The sequence below is a fragment of the Mauremys reevesii genome, linkage group 7 (assembly GCF_016161935.1).
Source record: "Mauremys reevesii isolate NIE-2019 linkage group 7, ASM1616193v1, whole genome shotgun sequence".
In the NCBI taxonomy this organism is placed as follows: domain Eukaryota; kingdom Metazoa; phylum Chordata; order Testudines; family Geoemydidae; genus Mauremys; species Mauremys reevesii.
In genome coordinates, this window is record NC_052629.1 from 101,474,186 (window position 1) to 101,493,251 (window position 19,066).

Sequence of the window (19,066 nt, forward strand, 5' to 3'; positions counted from 1 at the left end):
TGGAGTCAAAAATTGGTGCCAGCCTTACCAATAAATTACATCAGCCCAAATCAGCATTGACTGACACTTGTTGCCATCTGACTGAGACTACTTATATATTCAGGTTCAGTTTATCCTTATCCTACTTACATGCAGTTGGAAGGTAAAGTACAGGGAGTTTTTCTTTATCGAGCTCCAACTTTCCTCACCAGAGAGAAATATAAATCAAAATCAGTCATTTCTTCCTTAACTTTTGTTTCCTTATACTGCATTATATAACTGTATCCAGAGAGTAGGTGTGTTTTGTTTTGCTTGCAAATACATCCACCAGCTCCTTCTGCGGTCAGGTAAGCAACTGAAACAGATTAATGCTGAATCTATGCCTAAAAAATGAGTGCTTTGCAGTGTAGGAATTATGGTATAGGATACCAGCAAAGCACTCCTAGTATGGTGTACCACAATTGTACTGGCAAAGCTGTGCTTTGTGCTAGTATAATAAAGCCATCCACTGATGAACAAGACACTCTACTGGTAAAAGCTCAGAAACAATCCTAGGGAATGAAGGAGAAAAAAGGAGACAGGAAACACATGGTTGCTGGAGGACAGAAGCAGGGTAAGGAGACAGGAAACGCAAGGTTTCTGCTGATGGGTCACAGAGGTTTGTTTATTTTTTTTTTGTTTTTTTTTTAAGTTTTAAAACCCCCAACAGATCAGGTTTCTCTGTCTCCCTCTCTCTCTAAATCAAGCTACATCAGTGCCAAGTTAGTTTAGTTGGGAGACGGAGATATTATGCCGCACATCTTTAAACTTCAAGTGACTTGCAGTTCTTTCCTTCCCTAATACAGCTAGAAAGTTGGAACCTGTCCTTAGGGTGTCGAACTGTGAATGTATACACTGTATAAAACACAGTCAACAAAACAGAGGATTTAAGTATATTTTAAATCTGTAACATTGGAAAGGCAGAGGGCTCTTTTTGACTTATTCTTATTAATCCCCTCTCTCACGTTCTACATGTAACAGGACAAGTGACTTGGCCATTCAGTGTTCTTGAGAATGAACTTCCAAAATAAGCAACTACAGCAACATCTGAACAGGACTTCTCCAAGGTCAAATTTGAGGGCACACAGTAAGCATTTGGTACATGGAACTTCTTTGTACTGACCTTTCAAGGGGGCAGTGCAAGTCCTAGCACTGAATAAGTACTTTTATTAATGGAAAATTACAATAAAAGTAACTTTTATTCAGCTAGGAAGAGGGAATCTCCATCAATTCATACTACAAGTGAACTTCTGTGTTTCTCTGAATATAAAGCCAAAAGATGGCTAAGCTGATCTTCCTGATGCCACTTCTGATACCGTCTCAAAACTCCGTCTATCACCAAGGGGAAGTCTGAGGCATTTTAGGCCACAATTTGGGTGGCAGGACTTGCTCTGTTCCCACTGCTAGAAAAACGCTGTGGATCTATGGCAGGAAACAGCAGGTTTCCCTGCCAGCTCCTCCAAGGAGACCAGATTGGAGAGAGGGAAGAATAATAAGTCAGCCCACTTATCCCCACCTAAAGAATTCAGGAGGGTACCAAAGAAGCTGTAGACCCCCAGCAGAGGACCCCTAAATTGAGGGGGGAGAGATTAGTAGATTATAAAATTCTATGGTTTTGTTACCATACCAGCAAATTTTGCAGGGGTCATTTCAAGTTCATTTGGAGTTTTCAGGAGTGCATGAACTTGCAATAGAGATCAACATCAGGTGCGATCTCTGGTGAAACATGCCAATTTTAGTTCACTGCTACTGAAAGTGGCAGTGGGTTTCACACGTCCCTAATGATTAACTACTGAGTTAAAACACTGAGAAAGTATTTATGATTCATACTGAATACTCATTTTAAGTTATTTTTCCTTGCCAGGAGGTGGCCTTGTTGTACAGTAAATACTGAATGTGAGCAGTTTGTTTTGTTTTTAAGAAAGAAATCCCTACAGTTCCATGACTGCTGGCTGATGTCAGGCTAATTCAAAACTAAAAGCTATATTCACTTATTTGCTTTCTCCAGTCTCATAGTTTACATTAGTTTAATAACTGTGATAGATGATTTACAATTGTGTTCCCAAAAGGAGCTTTGCTGAGAATATTTATGATAGCAGATTACTCTCTGTTTAATTCAAATTTGTCCTTGAAAACAGTCAGTATAGTTATTGCTATCAGGAACTCGAGCACTATCCTTGAAGCAGAACAAGAGACATTATGCTATTAAATGCATAGTGAGCCAAATTAAATAATTGGAATTGCCATATGGGATCAGATCAGTAATTCATGTAGTCTACTACCCTGTCTGACAGTGGCCAAAGCCTGGCACTTCAGAAGGATGTGTAAGAAGTGCAAGGCTGAAAAAGCTTGCCTATCGGGGATGTTTGTTCCCAAACATGCACCCCATCAGCACTAGCGACAGGTTTGGATAATTTTTGGTGATGCCCAGAACGGGCCCAAGTCCCCCTCCCCCACCTGCCTAAGGTCCTGGGAGGGAGTTTGGGTGCTGGCTGAGAGCTCTGGGCTGAGGCAAGGGGTTGGGGTGCAGGAGGGGATGTGGGCTCTGGGAGGGAGTTTGGGTGCAGGCTCTGGGGTAGGCCGGGGGTTGGGCTGTGTAAGTACCTCACACAATTCAGAAATACACATATTTCTGTCTCTCTTCACTGATGTTAGCACAGCCTAGACTATGTCCATTTGTTATCATGGAGCAACTAAATCAAAGAAGTGGGTTGTGCATATGACTGCGAAGGCAGAGAGATTTGAGGGCATCCTGAAGCAGGAGTGCGGGAAGCTCCCTAGGAGTGTGGGAGAGCCCCAGTACCCAGCCTCCTTGTGTTGCTTCTAGGATTTTCTGTTGTATGAAAAATTTAAAAATGGATGATATAGAGAGTTATCATACCTATGCCAGATGTATAGTTCCTGGTGTTTTGGGATTTCTTTACAGAGAAAAATATGAAAGACAGTACCAAATATATTTCTAATACTCTCTAAAATGTTTTTTCAGATAGTAGTTTTCCTTTAATAAGTGTGCAATGTAAAAATTATAATGATGCATTATAAAGGTTTTATTGGCCCTTATTTGGGGTGATCTTTGTAACTCACAAGTGCCTATGTGTCTAGTAACTAATGCCATCATCTCAAACAGATGCCAGTAAAGCCTTTATACCACAATACACAACCAGATTTTCTCTCTGTATTCAATACTTCACTGTTTAACAATCAGTTATCACAATATTTCTGATTCAGTTTAGCCAGGGCCAGATTTTCACTAACTAATTTCACTTGCTGTTAGGAGCTAAACATTTTTGTACAGAAAATGTAAATTAAGGAAATAAAGTCAACTTAAAAATCAAGTTACACCAACCTTTTGATAGCACGTTGCAAATAGTTTCACTGTTTTGACTCTATAAGGTCCCTATTTCTTCAAACTTTTCAGAAAGCACCAGCAGAGGGGAAAATTCTTTAAGAGATGCTTCTACATGCCACTATGGTAAACTGAAGTGCAGTAGAATCTAGATGACAAGATTGTCTTCCACGGTATTAAAGCATTAAGACCGAGGACAAAATTTAACTGTATTATAGCAATGGAAACTACTTTATTGCAGTGGGTTGTATAGACATACCAGAGGAGTAAAAACTGGCCTCTTTACTTTAATCATCACTAAGATCAAGATTTTGTCATGGATATTTTTAGTAAAAGTCATGGAAAGGTCACGGGCAATAAAGAAAAATTTACAGAAGCCCGTGAGCTTTCCAAGAAATATCCATGATGAAATGAGGAGCTCAGCTGCTGGGTCCCCACACGTTCTCAGTGACTAGACAGATCTGGGTTTCCCCCACCGCCCTGGGTAGCCAGGAGCTCTGGGGGGTCCCCACCACCACCCAGGAGCAGTGAGGGGCTGCCTGCGGTGGCTGGGAGCTGCAGGGGGCCACCTGCTGCCGCCCGGGGGACCTTGCGGTTCCTGGCCGCTGCGGGCTGAAGTCACAGAAGTCATTGGAAGTCATGGAAAAAAAATTGTAGTTTTAATCATCACACCAACCAGCAATTTGACCAACATCTTAACAATTAGTTTCTTGCCTGTATAGGCATTATGTATTCCCTAATCCACAGAGGAGACAAATCTGTTACATCCCACACTGAAAAGCTTGATTTTTAGCTCAAATTGCAGACTGAGGGCAGGTCTACATTTAAAACGCTGCAGTGGCGTTGTAAGGCTTCAGTGAAGAAGACCTCCCATCACATAGCGCTGTTTACACTGGGCATTAGGTTGTATAACTGCGTTGCTCTGGGATATAGATTTTTCACACCTCCAGGTAATGTAGTTATAGCAATGTAAGCAAGGCTTTCAGCTCTGAAGTTTCTGTCAGCCAAGATGGCAGCCATCACATACAGTCTTGGGTGACCATTTTCAGAGCAATCTTTACATTTCCATGAAAAATACCTTCTCAAGTTTTCCTCCGTTTGCTATGTCAGTAAGATGGGAAGAAGAGATATTTTTAATGATCTGTAGCACTTGGATTTTTAAAATCCTTTTTCTGGCAACAGACCATTGTAACTTTTCAACATTTCTCTTAACGCTTCAGACACTGCAATGCATTTGGTCCTCTCTCCCTAATCTTTGTGAACATTCCACTTACCTGGTATGTCAGAGTGATGAAAAACATAATCACCATGCCCATGAATTTAAAAACAAAATACCACTGAGGGCTGTTTAAAAGTGGTGTCAGCTTTTACCTGCAGAGAGCTTGCCATAATAAACTGAAACCAATGATGAATTTCACAAATGTTTGCTTTGTCTCCCTAGGTTACTCATCTGTATAATAAGAAAACAAAAGCATATAAAGTGAGAAAAAGCAGTAGTATATTATATAGTCATAATTAAACTTATACAAATGCTACAAGAGATCTAATGCAAATGCACGAGTTGAAATATAACTAAGGAAACAAATTCTGGTTTCAAGCACAGACCTAGAGAACAGAGCTTTGTGCAAGAGTCTAGGGAAAGAAATACCTGTCCCCCAGCCTGGGCACAAGGAATAAAGCACCTCCAAAGACAGGCAACTAATATAGTCTATGGGCAGCAACAGAGGCTATAGTTCCCTATGCTGAGTTTTGGGCCCAAGGATCCATGCTGTGTGCAGACCTACTCATAAGACCACTCAGTCATTCCTGCCCACGTTCTCACCCACTTTTGCCTCTTCCTCAAGGACCCAATCAAAGCACAGGAGGAGGATTGTGGAGTTTCCCAGCACAGGCTTTCAGCAGCTTGTCTCCCCCAGCCCCTTGCCAGTGGAAATATTCTGAGTACAGAATTCAGCATTTCTGCTACATTTCAGACCAAGCATGATGACTGGTGTGGTATCTCAGGATTAAGCCCCGTGTGTCAAACAATTTTCTTTCTTTCTTTGGGAACTGGTCAGGATTCACATCCAGAGTCAGTAAATGCAAGCTGTACAGAGTTTTCTAAGACAGGAGGATTAAACATATGTTTAAACTTATTTGCCTCTGGGAGCTCTTTTCCTGTTATAAAGCCCATTTTGTGCATATGAGATGCTAAGGTCAGCAACTGGATTGCCCTCATATTAACCATTTGAGCACAGTCTCCTTTCTTGCCATTTCTGGATATGTGCTGCAGAAAATGATACATGAGTTATCTGCTCCAGGCTCTGTGTCTGCTCTACTGGATCTTTATCCATTTCCTGATTAACTTTCAGGATTTTGGTCCCAATACAGCTGTTTGCATTGTAATAACTCTTACAATACAGCTACTCCTTTTATGGGCATAGAAGTGCTTTGAGCAATACATGAACAAGTAAGGTGACAAGGATGTGGACTTGGGTTTTTTTTCTGTTTTGTTTTTAGTGTTCTTTCTAAGTAGGCTCATTTCCATATTGTCTTATTAAAATATTGTCCATTTACTACAGTTATCCTAGAATTTTGTGTGCATTTTCTTCGTCTTCTCCAGACACTTCCCCACCTTTGCAACAAAACATAACTGGAAATCAACTAATTCAAGGACCTTTGTATTAAAAACAAAACAAACAACCTCCATATAAATCATCAAGAAGATTGACTCTGTGAATTACGGTTTTATCATCCCTTGTATCCTTCAATCACTATGCAGTAATCTTTTGTGCATCTGCAGTGAAACTGCACTTAAGTAGTTTTCTTCAAAAAGTGAGCCATCCTAACAAAAAGCTAATAAAAGCAAATTATGGAAGAAGTGTTGTTAGGCATGTTTCTGTTTCATAGTTTTCTAATCATGGAATGCAGTTTTTTCTTCATCAGTTAGTAGCTGGTAAAGGTTGAAACATTAGTTTGATGACTTCAGCTCATTTTTAATTAAATATAACATGTCATGAATATGTACGTTCTCCTAAAATCAAGCTAGAGTTCAGTCAATTTGTCATGGCTCATCCAAAGAGAAATATTCAATGTGGTGTGAAGAAATTTAGCACCACTAATTGCATCATCGTTAAAAGGAAACGTGTGACTAAATCCCAATGCATTGTGCTAAGAATCTACCATGCTGTCTGAGTACCACTTCTTTGCTAAGAAGCATATTCTCATCTGCCCTTCAATATTTATTATGTACTTTCAACTGTCACTCACAAGTATTTTGAACCCACATATCTTTACACTACTACTTCCATTTTTTTAAAATGTAGAACCGCAAAAGTAAAACTGTACATGAAAAACTTCCTTGTCCTCTAACTATTGTCACCACAATATTTATAAGTTACTACTTTATTTTTGTTGTGCCTAAGATGTTTTGAAGTTCATATTAAAACAAACAGAAACAAATAAAAACAAACAAGAAGAACCCCCTCTAGGCTCTGTTACTAACACCCTCCTAAAGTTACAGCTAAACAATTAACTTAATTTAAGTGGGTGTAAAACACTACCATTCTGTTTTGGTAGTTGTGTCCCAGGGACTGCTTAATGCCAACTGGGCATAAAGGGTGTATAGAGATTTACAGGGATCCTGTGTCTGATGTCTACATAATAATGCACCTAAGGGTGCAGGGGCGGCTCCAGGCCCCAGCACGTCAAGCACGTGCTTGGGGCAGCATGCCGCGGGGGGCGCTCTGCCAGCCACTGGGAGGGCGGCCGGCAGGCAGCCTTCGGCGGCATGCCTGCGGAGAGTCCGCTGGTCCCTATCTTTACGGCTCCAGTGGACCTCCCGCAGGCGTGCCTGTGGAGGGTCCGCTGGTCCCGCAGCTTCGGTGGAGCCACGGGACCAGCAGACCCTCCGCAGGCACGCCTGTGGGAGGTCCACCGGAGCCGCGGGACCAGCGACAGGCAGAGCGCCCCCCGCAGCATGCTGCCGTGCTTGGGGTAGCAAAATTTCTAGAGCCGCCCCTGTAAGGGTGGCATGTGAGGTCTCTACAAACAGGCAGACATACTGGTCATCTTAGTCACTGTGAAATGTACGTACAGGAAACATCTTAAATATTATGTATTTATACTGGAAATATGTTCTTAAAGACCTTGAAATTAAAAGCCTCAGACAGACGGTGTACAGGCAGGGGATAGGAGACACTTATCTCTCTTTGTCTGGTCAGGTGTGTATTATATCTCTCAGAAGATAAGCCCATCTGCAAGCAGAGCCAGATGCTGATTAAAAGACTGCAAGGTCAACAAGAAAAAGAGGCCACAGGGAAGAACAATCAGCAGGAAGTGTCCTTGTTTATGAATAACAATCAAAGGACTGTTGACAGATATATCTGGGCTTTCAAAGAGACAAAGGGGGATCTTTCCACTGAGGAGGCAAGAGGACAGTGTGAACAGAAGAATTTTGGGTAAGCTTTTGTGACAATAACTAGTTAAGTAAATTAAGGCTCTAGAAAGCATGTTATGATTTTATTTTATATGTAACCAATTGTTTCCATTAATTCTACTTGCTTCTTCTCAAATGTCTGTTCTTTATTAAATAAACTTCTTCTTGCTTTTACTATAAACATATCTAAGTGCTGTGTACTGAGCAAAGTGCTGATTCTAAGGTGTACCTGGTAAGCTGTTCTGTACTATTCCTTTGAAAGCAGCAGAGCTGTGAACTGCGTGAGTGTCCAGTGGAACAGGGGCTGAAAACTCCAGGGGATGCTCGGATTTGAACTCTGCCTATCTTTTACGTGTAAAGAGAAAGTAAGGCCTCCGGAGGCCTGGAAGGCAGTGCTTATGTTGCCCGAGGCTAGTGGTATTGGGGAACTGACCCACAGCAGAGACATGACATCTAATTTGTTCTTCTGTAGATGACTACACAAGGAGTAGGACAACACAGCATCAGGCCCATTAAATGTATGAAGTACACTGTAAAAATTATATATAATCCACATATACTTTGCAGTAAATTAAGTCCCTTTGCAACCAGCACTTGTTGTTCTTATGCACCAAGAGCCTCTAGTAGCTCAAGATTTTGAGAAGGTAGAAAATCATCAAGCATAAACAAGAAATTAATGTCTGGGTGGACACCCAAAAAGTTTAATAGTAGGTAGAGAAAAGCTTCTTTAACTTCAACCTATACCTATAGCAACTTTCTAGTAACTAGTTTTTCCACTGTTGTTGGAATTGGATTGGATTGGGTTTTCTACCAGTAATTCTGTGATTGAATTTTATACTGGTGGAAGCCAGGGTCTCCGAACTGCTTCTAGCCTGTTACAGGGCAAAATGGTTCTCTTACCAAGGACCCACTTTTATCATGAGGCAAGGGAGTAAAACTCCACACGGAGAAGCAAACAAAGAGGGTTTTTTCCCTGCATATTCCTTTCTGACTGAGCATTTTCTGCCCACTTGAAATATGCAAGTGGAACCCAAGAGCTCTACCATATATGGATCACATCTGCTGCAAAAGGAAAGTGAACAGGAACAAGTGCTGAATGTTGAGAGGTTGCAATGACAGTTCAGATGTGTTAGGGGAAATTGTAGTCCTCCTGGGGGCAGGAAGAGAATGCAGATGCCGAGAAGGGAGATGGAAGATGAGAACCAACCAATTACAGCTTGAAGAGAGATGGGGAGCCAGTCAGACCCCTCACAGGTGTTGGCTGCAGTAAAGGGAGTGGGACTGATAGATATTCGTATTGAAATATTGATGGGCTGATAGATATTGGAGAACAAGAATGCGGATTAAAGCAAGGTGCTGAGTCTAGAGAATAGCAGGGGAAGTGAGGGCAAGGGAGAGATCAGCAACTGGGAGACTGTAGGTTTGTGTCAGTGCTACTAATCACATGGTAGGGTGTGGCTTTCCTATTTCAGCAGCTACTACTCCCATACTGGGCATATTATCCACGCCTTTACATGAAAAGAGAACTTCAGAAGTATTCCAAAGATAACTTTTTGGACAGGGGTGGGGTAGTGGTGGCCCTGCCACTGTTTCCTCCCAGCTACATCCCAAGGTCAGATCCAGGGTCAGCAGAGGGAAGAAGCAGACAGACATTTATGTGCCTTTACAGTAAAAGCAGCATGATGCAACAAGCAAGCTGTGCTCCTCTCCCCTTCGCAAGCTCTGTTTATCAAAGTGAATGTTGCCCACAGTATTTAACCCACAGTTAGAACTAGGCTGAAATGATATTCTAATATAAACCCATTGTAAACAGATTTAAGTATATCCATGCATAGATTATTTACAAAATAGATTTAGTTAAATCTAACAGAAACTGATGCAAATTGTGCTTAGATGAGCTGGGGTGAAGAAGAAGAGTTCCTATATTTGGTGCTACATTTTTTCATTTGAAAACCGTTTTCTGCAAGACTGGGCTGATTGACAGGGAACTTCAGTTTACTCTGATTTTTTAATCTTCCCAACAAAAGAAAAGACACTTAATTTTTGTAATTATAACTCCAAATTCTCAGAATGAAGCAAAAAAGTCACTGAAATTAAGAACCCACAAATATTTCACAACTGCAGTTTTTTCTTGTGTCTAATATTCAAATTGATGGAGGTGTTGGCATTGATGGCACAGATCTCATTATCTGAGGTTAGTGGCATAAGGAAGCTCTGAATTTTAAAGACCACATTATTATATTTATGAAAACCATGAACATATGTTTACTGTCTTTAAAATTAGATAAGAGAGCCTCAGTGAGATCTGCCTTTCCCCATCCAATTCACTGGCTCAACCAAATTCAATCAGAGTCTTGGCATCATTCACTGAAAAAAGCTGTTTAGGTCAACTAGTAAACTTGTTTTGCCTGGAAGAACTTTCCTCTCAGATTGAGCCAACAGTCAAAATTATATAACTCATAATGTCTCCACCCATTTAAAAAAAAATCCCAAGAAGTTATCAGATTAACAACATTTTGTACAGTGCTGTATAGAACCAAGTGGTACATTTTCTGTGCAATATTTTACAATGACAGATCAAAATGGTTATACCACAGTAAATGGTCCAACAGAAAATATTACATAACGCCCTGATCATTCAAATGAATCCCAATACACTAAGTAGGGAAGTTAACCACCAACAATGCAGGTTATGTTGATAGAGTTGATGTTACTTTTCCCAAGGGTTATTAATCTTTCCTAAATCTAGGATATCCTTTTAGTATGAATTACATGGACAGAAAAATGAGAAGTAAATAAATGTACTAGCTCGCTTCATAGCTAAACAATTTATTAATTAACAAATATAAACAAACAAAATAAAATAAAAACCTCCAGCAAATAAATGACAGAATGTACCACTATTTTCAATCACCGCAAATTTCCTTTGCCTATACCTTTGTGTGTGGTTTGTTTTCCAGAAGTTTCCTCAACATTGTTACCACCAGTTCAGCTAGACTGGTACTAGCTCTAGAGAAAGTAGGGCACCAGGCAACCACTTGAGTTGTTGGACAACAAAGTGGTTAAACTGTTGGCAACTGCATGGATACCCATCTATGCTAGCGCTCCCAACATTGCTATCACTGACAGAGTGGAACTGATATTAGCAGTGGTGGGGAACTGTTAGCAAAATACCTAGTGTAGAAAAGATCATAATGAATCTCTCTGCTGATGGATTGAAATAAAGTGTTTCCCTTACCCACGCACCACTTCAAGTTTTTGATTGGCAAAAACAGAATCATGTGACCAGTTACTACTCTAAACTATTGGCTAGAAGAAAAAAAAAAGGTTGAACCTTATACACGTTTCATCCATGAGTAGTATGTATTATAGGTGGTTATAAATCCATCAACATAAGGTGTGTGTGTGTGTATATTATATATATATATATATATATATATAGTTATAAGCAACTAGTGATCTTTTGTATTCAAAACAGTCTACATCAATTGGTTAAAAAAAATTAAATCATTTACTAAACACTTTATAAACTATAAATGTGGCCCTACCAAATTCACAGTCCATTTTGATCATGGGATTTTAAAACTCATAAATTTCATGATTCCAGCTATTTAAATCTGAAATGTCATGGTATTGTAATTGTAGGGATCCTGATGCAAAAAGGAGTTGGCGGGGGAGGTTGCAAGGTTATTGTAAGGAGGGGTTGCAGTACTGCTACCTTACTTCTGCGCTGCTGCTGGCAGTGGTGCTGCCTTCAGAGCTGGGCAGCTGGAGAGCAGCAGCTGCTGGCAGGGAGCCCAGCTCTGAATGCAGCAGTGCAGAAGTAAGAATGGCATGGTATGGTTTGGTATGGTATGGACACAGCTCTGAATGCAGAGCTGCTGCCAGCAGCAGTGTAGAAGTAAGGGTGGTATGGTATGGTATTGCCACCCTTACTTCTGCGTTGCTGCTGACAGAGCACCACCTTCAGAGCTCAGTGCCCCACCAACAGCTGCCATTCTCTGGCCACCCGACTCTGAAGGCAGTGTGGAAGTAAGGGTGGCAATACCACGATCCCCCTAAAATAACCTTGCGACCCCCCTGCAACTCCTTTTTGGGTCAGGACCCCCAATTTGAGAAATGCTGGTCTCCCCCATGAAATCTGTATAGAATAGTGTAAAAGCACACTAAAGACCAGATTTCATGGTCTGTGACGCATTTTACATGGCCGTGAATTTGGTAGGGCCCTATTTATAAATGTAGTCACAGTGGGGGGGTTGGAGTGGGAGGGGTTTAGGACAAGTCTGCACTTTACAATGATACAGATGCAATGTGCATTCACTGAACAAAAACAGCCAACACAACACATAGAAGATCACCAAAATTATCTGTTACACCACTTGAGAAAACTTCAGAAGAGTATAATGCGACAGGGACGGTCCTGACAAGCACTAGCTATATAAAATAATGTTCCTGATATTAAACATATCTAATCAGTCTGTTCTTGGTCAATATACCACATTTCAGTAACTGATCCATCTAGTGATATTTTACTACTTTTGTTTTTGTATCTAGGCATTATGTAAAATACATCTTTTTTAGAAAAAAAATGTTATTTTCTATACTGATCCAGAGTGAAATCACCAAATTATTCAGCCCATACAGGAGGGAACAAGGACTGATGCAATACTTAAACCCTTCAAGTGTAGCATAAGTATGCCTTAAGTGGAAGATAAGATCTTCCTCAGCTCCTCTGCACTAAGGTGACTTTTACCCTAACCTGCATAATTAACACAGTTACACCGTGCATTTCATATTATACTTTCCAAATACCGTTAACATCAGCACTCTGTAACAACCACATATTGCCATGATGAAAAACAGAATCCACTATAACAGAGCCAAACTGAGAATTGAAACAGAACACACACATTTCTGGAATCAGACATATTTTATATATATAAGGACAAAGTAAAATGCAATGTTTGATCACCTATACTAATCCTCTGTCCCTACCCTGCCAAAAAAGCCTCAAGAGCTAAACAAAAAAAACAAACAAACAGCCACACCCCCATACCAACTCTTCCCCTTTATCTTTAATCTCCTCTCCAAGTTCCAAACAGGTTTCAGATAATAAAATAAAGAATTCAGCCACTCTGTTTTGTTCATTACATCTAAGATATTGGATGCATCAATGAATCATTCAACTTCTCAAATCAGATGTGCAAAGTAAGGAGACACATAGCAGGCAGAGGGCAAATTCTAACAGATGTTTGTTTTCTAAAGTAAAAAAAAATCACCAAACATAAATGTTACAGTATGTAGTTTGAAATACAAGTTAAAAAGACATGGGCCACATCTGAGCTTTTTTCATCACTTTAAAGGCCACATTCTCAGCACGTGTAAATTGTCATAGTTACATTGACTTATCTAATAGATACACTAACTAGAAAAGCGAGGGCAGGGTACTTAAAGAGAAAAGGATATGACAAGCCTTACAACAGAATGTTCCACTGCCCCGGCAAGAGTTAAGTCACAATGTGTCCTTCACTACTGGAATTGTTCATTCATCCATCCTCCAGTAATAGGCACTTTAGTGCCAATGCAGATCAGTCAAGTTACTATTGTCCCTAATTAGCACTCCACAAGCTGTAACATTCTTTACTCACAGCAGACTGAGACTTTAAAAGAAGTGAGATTCTAACTTAGGACACTTTAGACTAGTTACTATCTGTGTGCAGTGTTTCTAGAGCAGGGGTGAGCAAACTACGTCCCGCGAGCTCCCACTGAGGAGTGGGGTCTGGAGCTTGCCCAGCTCTGGTGCTCCGGCTGGGGCGGGGGCCACCCCATGCGGCTTGACCCTGCTCCGGCTTGCTGGCTGGGGTGCTGGGCCAGGGGCTGCACCATGTGGCTCGGCCCCACTATGGCCGGGGCGCTGGGTTGGGGGCTGCACCATGCGGCTCGGCCCCACTCCAGCACTCTGGCCGCGGTGCTGGATGGGGAGCTGCTCCAGTGCTCTAGCCAGGGCGCTGAGTTGCGGGCTGCTCCAGCCAGGGAGCAGGGTCAGGGGCCACACCACCCCGGCTCCTATGCGCTCCAGTGGCCCCCTCTGGCACTCCAATGGGAACTGCAAGGGTGCTGCCTGTGGATGGGGCAGCGCACAGAGCCGCCTGGCCGTGCCTCCGCATAGGAGCCAGAAAAGGGACATGCCACTGCTTCCGGGAGCTGCTTGAGGTAAGTACCACTCAGAGCCTGTACCCCTGAGCCTCTCCCCACGCCCCAACCCACTGCCCCAGCCCTGATCCCCATCTCGCTCTCCAAACCCCTCAATCCCAACCTGGAGCACCCTCCTGCACCCCAAACCTCTCATCCCCATCCCCACCCAAGAGTCCACATCCCCAGCCAGAACCTGCACCTCTTCCCACACCCCTGCCCCAGCCCCGATCCCCCTCCTGCCCTCCAAATCCCTCAGTCCTAGCCCAGAGTACCCTCCTACACCACAAACTCCTTATCCCCAGCCCAACCCCAGAGCCCGCACCCCCAACCAGAGCCCTCACCCCTTCCCGCCCCCCAACCCCAATTTTGTGAGCATTCATGGTCCACCATACTATTTCTATTTCCCGATGTGGCCCTCAGGCCAAAAAGTTTGCCCACCCCTGTTCTAGAGAGTGTATATCCTTACACCCAAATGTCCACTGATGAGTCTGAGTGAGGGCAAAACACACTAGCACCAATAGAAACTTACATTTGGATATAAAGATCTAATATGTATCAGCCTGATCCTGTAAAGTGCTGAATATCCCTCGCTTCCTAGACTTCAGTGGCACCTGGCACCTTTCAAGATTAGGCCATAATGATTACTATAAGCAATGAAAAGGAAAACCTGTTGGGAGAAGATGGGTTCTGCGCAGATCTCCATTGCTTCAGATAAACATCTGGAATTCTGAATTTTTATCCCATCCCAAATCCTGAGAGGTATTTTTACAACTATACAAAAGGAGATTTCTGTTTCATCGCCTGATAATTAAGATTTTTATTTTTAAGAAGTCTAAAATTTAAAAATGCACACACAGGACTACAGCCCCTGGGAGACTAGTTGCTTGTGAGCCCCAGATGATTTGATAAGGAGACTGAATGGAGGATGAGAAGAACTAAAAATATTAGCAACTATGGCAGAATTGTACCACATATGGCAGAAATCATGCGTAAGAATAGACAGGCAATAAATCAGAGGATTTTAAAAGGCCAGATATCAGTAAGATAAGACTAACTGGTAACATCCATTACTTTTCCACACATCCCTGTGGTAAATTACAAATAAATAGCAGCAGATAGTGAAGATAGTCATTAACACTTGATAAGACAGGGTGAGGTAAAGGTATAGAGATTATATGGTTCTGCAAGACTAAGGGAAAAGCAGACAGCCATAAAAGAGAAAGCTGTTTGTAGTGTTGTTGTAGCCATGTTGGTCTCAGGATATTAGAGAGACAAGGTGGGTGAAATAATATCTGTTATTGGACCAACTTGCACAGGCGCCAACTTTCCAACATGCCGGGGGGTGCTCGACACCCGGCTCTGCCCATGCCCCATTCCTTGCCCCAAGGCCCCACCCCAGACCCTGCCCCCACTGCACCCCTCCCCCAAGGACCCGCCCTGCTTCTTCCCATCCCCGATCTACATCTTCCCACCCCCCGCTCCACCCTGCCTCTTCCCACCCAGTTCCACCCACTCCCCCAAGCGCGCCGTGTCCTCGCTCCTCCCCGCTCCCCGCCCGAGCCTCCTGAACATCATGAAACAGCTGATAGCAGCGGGCAGGAGGCATGGGCACTGATCTGTGGGGCCCGCCAGCGGGAGGTACTGGGGGGGAGCTGATTTGGGGGCTGCTGGCAGGTGCTCAACACCCAAGATTTTTTTCCTGTGGGTGCTCCAGCCCCAGAGGGTGCTCCAGCCCCAGAGCATCCATGGAGTCGGCTCCTATGCCAACTTGTGTTGGTGAAAGAGATAAGATCAGGACCTGAAGAAGAGCTTGGTGTAGCTCAAAAGCTTGTCTCTTTCACCAACACAAGTTGATCCAAGAAAAGATATTACCTCACCTACTTCATCTCTGTAATAAAAGGGAAAGGACATAGTTAGGGTGTTCCCAAATACTGGGAGCATGATAAAACAAAACAAAAAAGTGACCAGAAACAATGAGCTATTAACAGCATCGTTTCAATGTTTCCCCTGTGGGTTAAAAAAAAAAAAGTTACATACACACAACACAATTTGAAGTTTCATCTATGGTTTTGAGGGTGTTCCAAGAATGAGGACAGGGAAAGGAGGTGAATCTTAGCCACACCAATCCAGGCTGCTAAATTAATTTTACAGAAGATTCTTACATATTTATTTTATTGAAATAAATATTATTAGTCAACACTAACTCCTTGACAAAGGTCCAGTTGGGGATACAACATGGTTTGCTATTATTTTTTGTTTCAATAGTATAATACGTGAAACCATACTTCTCTACATACAAGCTAGATGTGAGTTAGTCCTCTTGGCAGGCAGGTTACATGTTCCTGGCATGAGTTTATTCTGTTTTTCTTCATGATGAATTAGCAACATCAGCATATCCTAGCTCAATCAGGAGTCCAACAGTGAGATAAATGTGTGCACATAACAGGGAAGGGAAGTCAACAGAATGACTCCCCCATTGTCTTCAGTGGAGCTGGAATAAACGCTGTATGATCAAGTGGAGAGTTTCAGTCTCAATGCTCATTCAGAACTGGCCCCTCTGGTGTAAATGCCAATAAGTGTGCTAAAAGCAATGTAAGATGCAATGGTGGTTTTACTGATGAAGCAACCTTGGTCATCATTACAGTTAGTGCTGTTTAAATGACTGATTTGTTTTGGTTCAGTCAACAAACCAAACCAAAATAATAATAATAGCTTCATGATGACCCAAAATGAAAAAAAATGTTTAATTTGTAACAGTATGTTTTATTCATTTCAACCTTTTTTTTAAAAAAAGATTTAAGTAAAATGCAGTATAAAAAGATGTTTCAAATAGAAATATTGAAACATTTCATTCTGAATAGGTTAAAAAAGGAAAACATTTCAATTTTGTTCAGATCTTCCCTTTCCTAACTGAAACAATTCAGCCAATTTGACCCAAATTTCTTACATATTTCAGTTGACCCAAATCAGCCTAGTTTAGCCAGAAAAGTTTTGTCCAAAAAATTCACCCAGCTCTAATTAAAATGTAAGCATTTGTAAACACTTAATTGATGTTACCAGTTTTCTCCTATACTTAGAATAGACATTTCTTTGGTAAGTTTTGGAAAATGTTGACTTTTTAAATGGCTTCTACTGTACCAGCCCACTAGAAACTACAGTGAGACCACAGACTTGTTTCACAGAATATCTGTCACCTGTGAAGTGGCTCAGTTCTCCATTACCACCAATGTGGGTGGGATTTAAAGTTTATGACAAAGTTGAAAGATTCCATGTGTGAAATCTTAGCCCTATTGGAGTCGGGGATTTTGGCCAATGACTTCAGTTAGGCCAGGATTTCACCTTATCTCTTCCATTACCAAACCCATGAGACACCCAGTCCTGCACTATAAAATAAAAATAAATAAAACCCTTCCCTCCTTTTCATGATTTATTGTTAGACACTAGAGAGAGAGGAAAACATCACGGTACTTGTTAATTATTTTTTAAATTACTTCTGTCATTGTTTATTAACCTCTTGAAAGATTAAAATTAAAGGTCGTTTACTTACCAAACTTTTTTTTCCTCCATTCCTCCTCGGGCACACTGGTTTATTATTGGAGGGTTGCTCATTATGCGTGCTGGGCTACTGGCATTCATCTTTTTTCTAAAAATAAATAAATAAAAAATATTAAGTAATTAAAAAAAATACAGGTGCATAAATTCATGTACTTGCAAATATATACAAGAGAAACAGAGTAGATCAAACTTTGGACAAGCATTTTAAGACCAATTTCTGCCTGCCTCACTCGAGTAATCTCCAAGTTAATCGGTGGGACTACTTCAATGAATAAATTGAACAGGATTTAGCCATTGTTGTTCAGAGTTGCTAGTTCTGCAGAAGCCAACACTGATTGCCTTTTGTTTACTTCTTTGAATGTGTGCCAGCACAGTTCACGTCAGCAGGATTATGCACAGAGCTATGCATGTTAGTTATGTTCCTGCAGAGCGGCAGTTGAAGCTAACATATTACTTTAGGATGAGCCTCAGAAAAATGGTGGATCCATTTACTTTTTAAATGTTTAAAAATGTAGAGGATCTTCTTCACTAAATTATATCACTTTTAAGGTCAGATTTCAGCCCCAAATTGATAAAGTGCCACATTCAGGAATGAGGCCAGAAGTCATTCTATAAAACAACATAAACATATTCAAGTACTGGCAGTAATAGTTTCCATACTGTAACATTTTTGAAAGGTACACATGGCCTAATCTGCTCCAAGTCTGTACTTTTCACATGCTAATTAGAGGTATAAACCAAGGCTCCCAAAATTGAGTAAGTTAATTGCATCATGAAATACGATCCACAGTAGTGATGTGAAACTTCTCTGCAAAGGTTGCTTTTGGGGTTTCTTTTGTTTGTTTTGTTAATAGTCAAACAAATAATACCAGATATTTTCAGCCATCAGAATCACCCTGTTTGTATTGAGCAAGCTCTGGATTTCATCAGAATCAACCTACAGATTTCTCAGACTCAGAGTATTTATATCAGCAATATGACATAGATCAGTGTCTTCTGCAGAGTAATGAATTAAAACAACCAGAATGCAAGACACCAGAAGCTAGGAAAATTTCTGGTAAACAATGTTTTTCCTTTCTTCAAATAAAAGGGTCCAGAGATCCATTACAATGGGTACTTCCACCAGCTTGAAGCAGAACCAGACCTGACAGTCACTGGCAGCACGGAAATGGCCCATCCCCAGAAGTTTCCTCCAGTAGTATTATCTGTCTACACAGCAGCAGGCAGCTCAGCTAAACTCCTTGCCACAGAGCTTTAATGAGGAAAATTTCAAACTTTATTTCAAATGTCTGACTAACAACTGGGGCACTATAGTGTAACTATCTCATTCCCAGTTGTGTCCCAGGGTTGCATTTTCCTTTTGGAGACATTGTCAACTCACCTACTTTTCCCCTTCCTAGTATCCACTGCACCTGCAAGCTTCAGGGAGTGAGCAAGGACAAGAAAGCCAAAAGCAAAGGGAAAGGTCTGTGTCTCCTGCTTCACCTGCCCCTCTCCTTACTGATGTGTCTTACTGGGGAGCTCTGCTGGCACTG

The 19,066-nt window shown here is 41.5% G+C and overlaps 1 protein-coding gene across 4 annotated transcripts in view; it reads right to left on the reverse strand.

The window, feature by feature from the left end:
- The window catches only part of ARHGEF3 (Rho guanine nucleotide exchange factor 3), a 267,112-nt gene that overhangs the window by 224,846 nt on the left and 23,200 nt on the right, over nucleotides 1–19,066 (reverse strand). For all 4 annotated transcript variants that reach the window (XM_039546934.1, XM_039546928.1, XM_039546935.1 and 1 more), the window contains exon 2: nucleotides 17,524–17,619. In XM_039546934.1, the coding sequence (XP_039402868.1) occupies nucleotides 17,524–17,619 (96 nt within the window). The remainder of the gene's footprint in view (nucleotides 1–17,523; nucleotides 17,620–19,066) is intronic.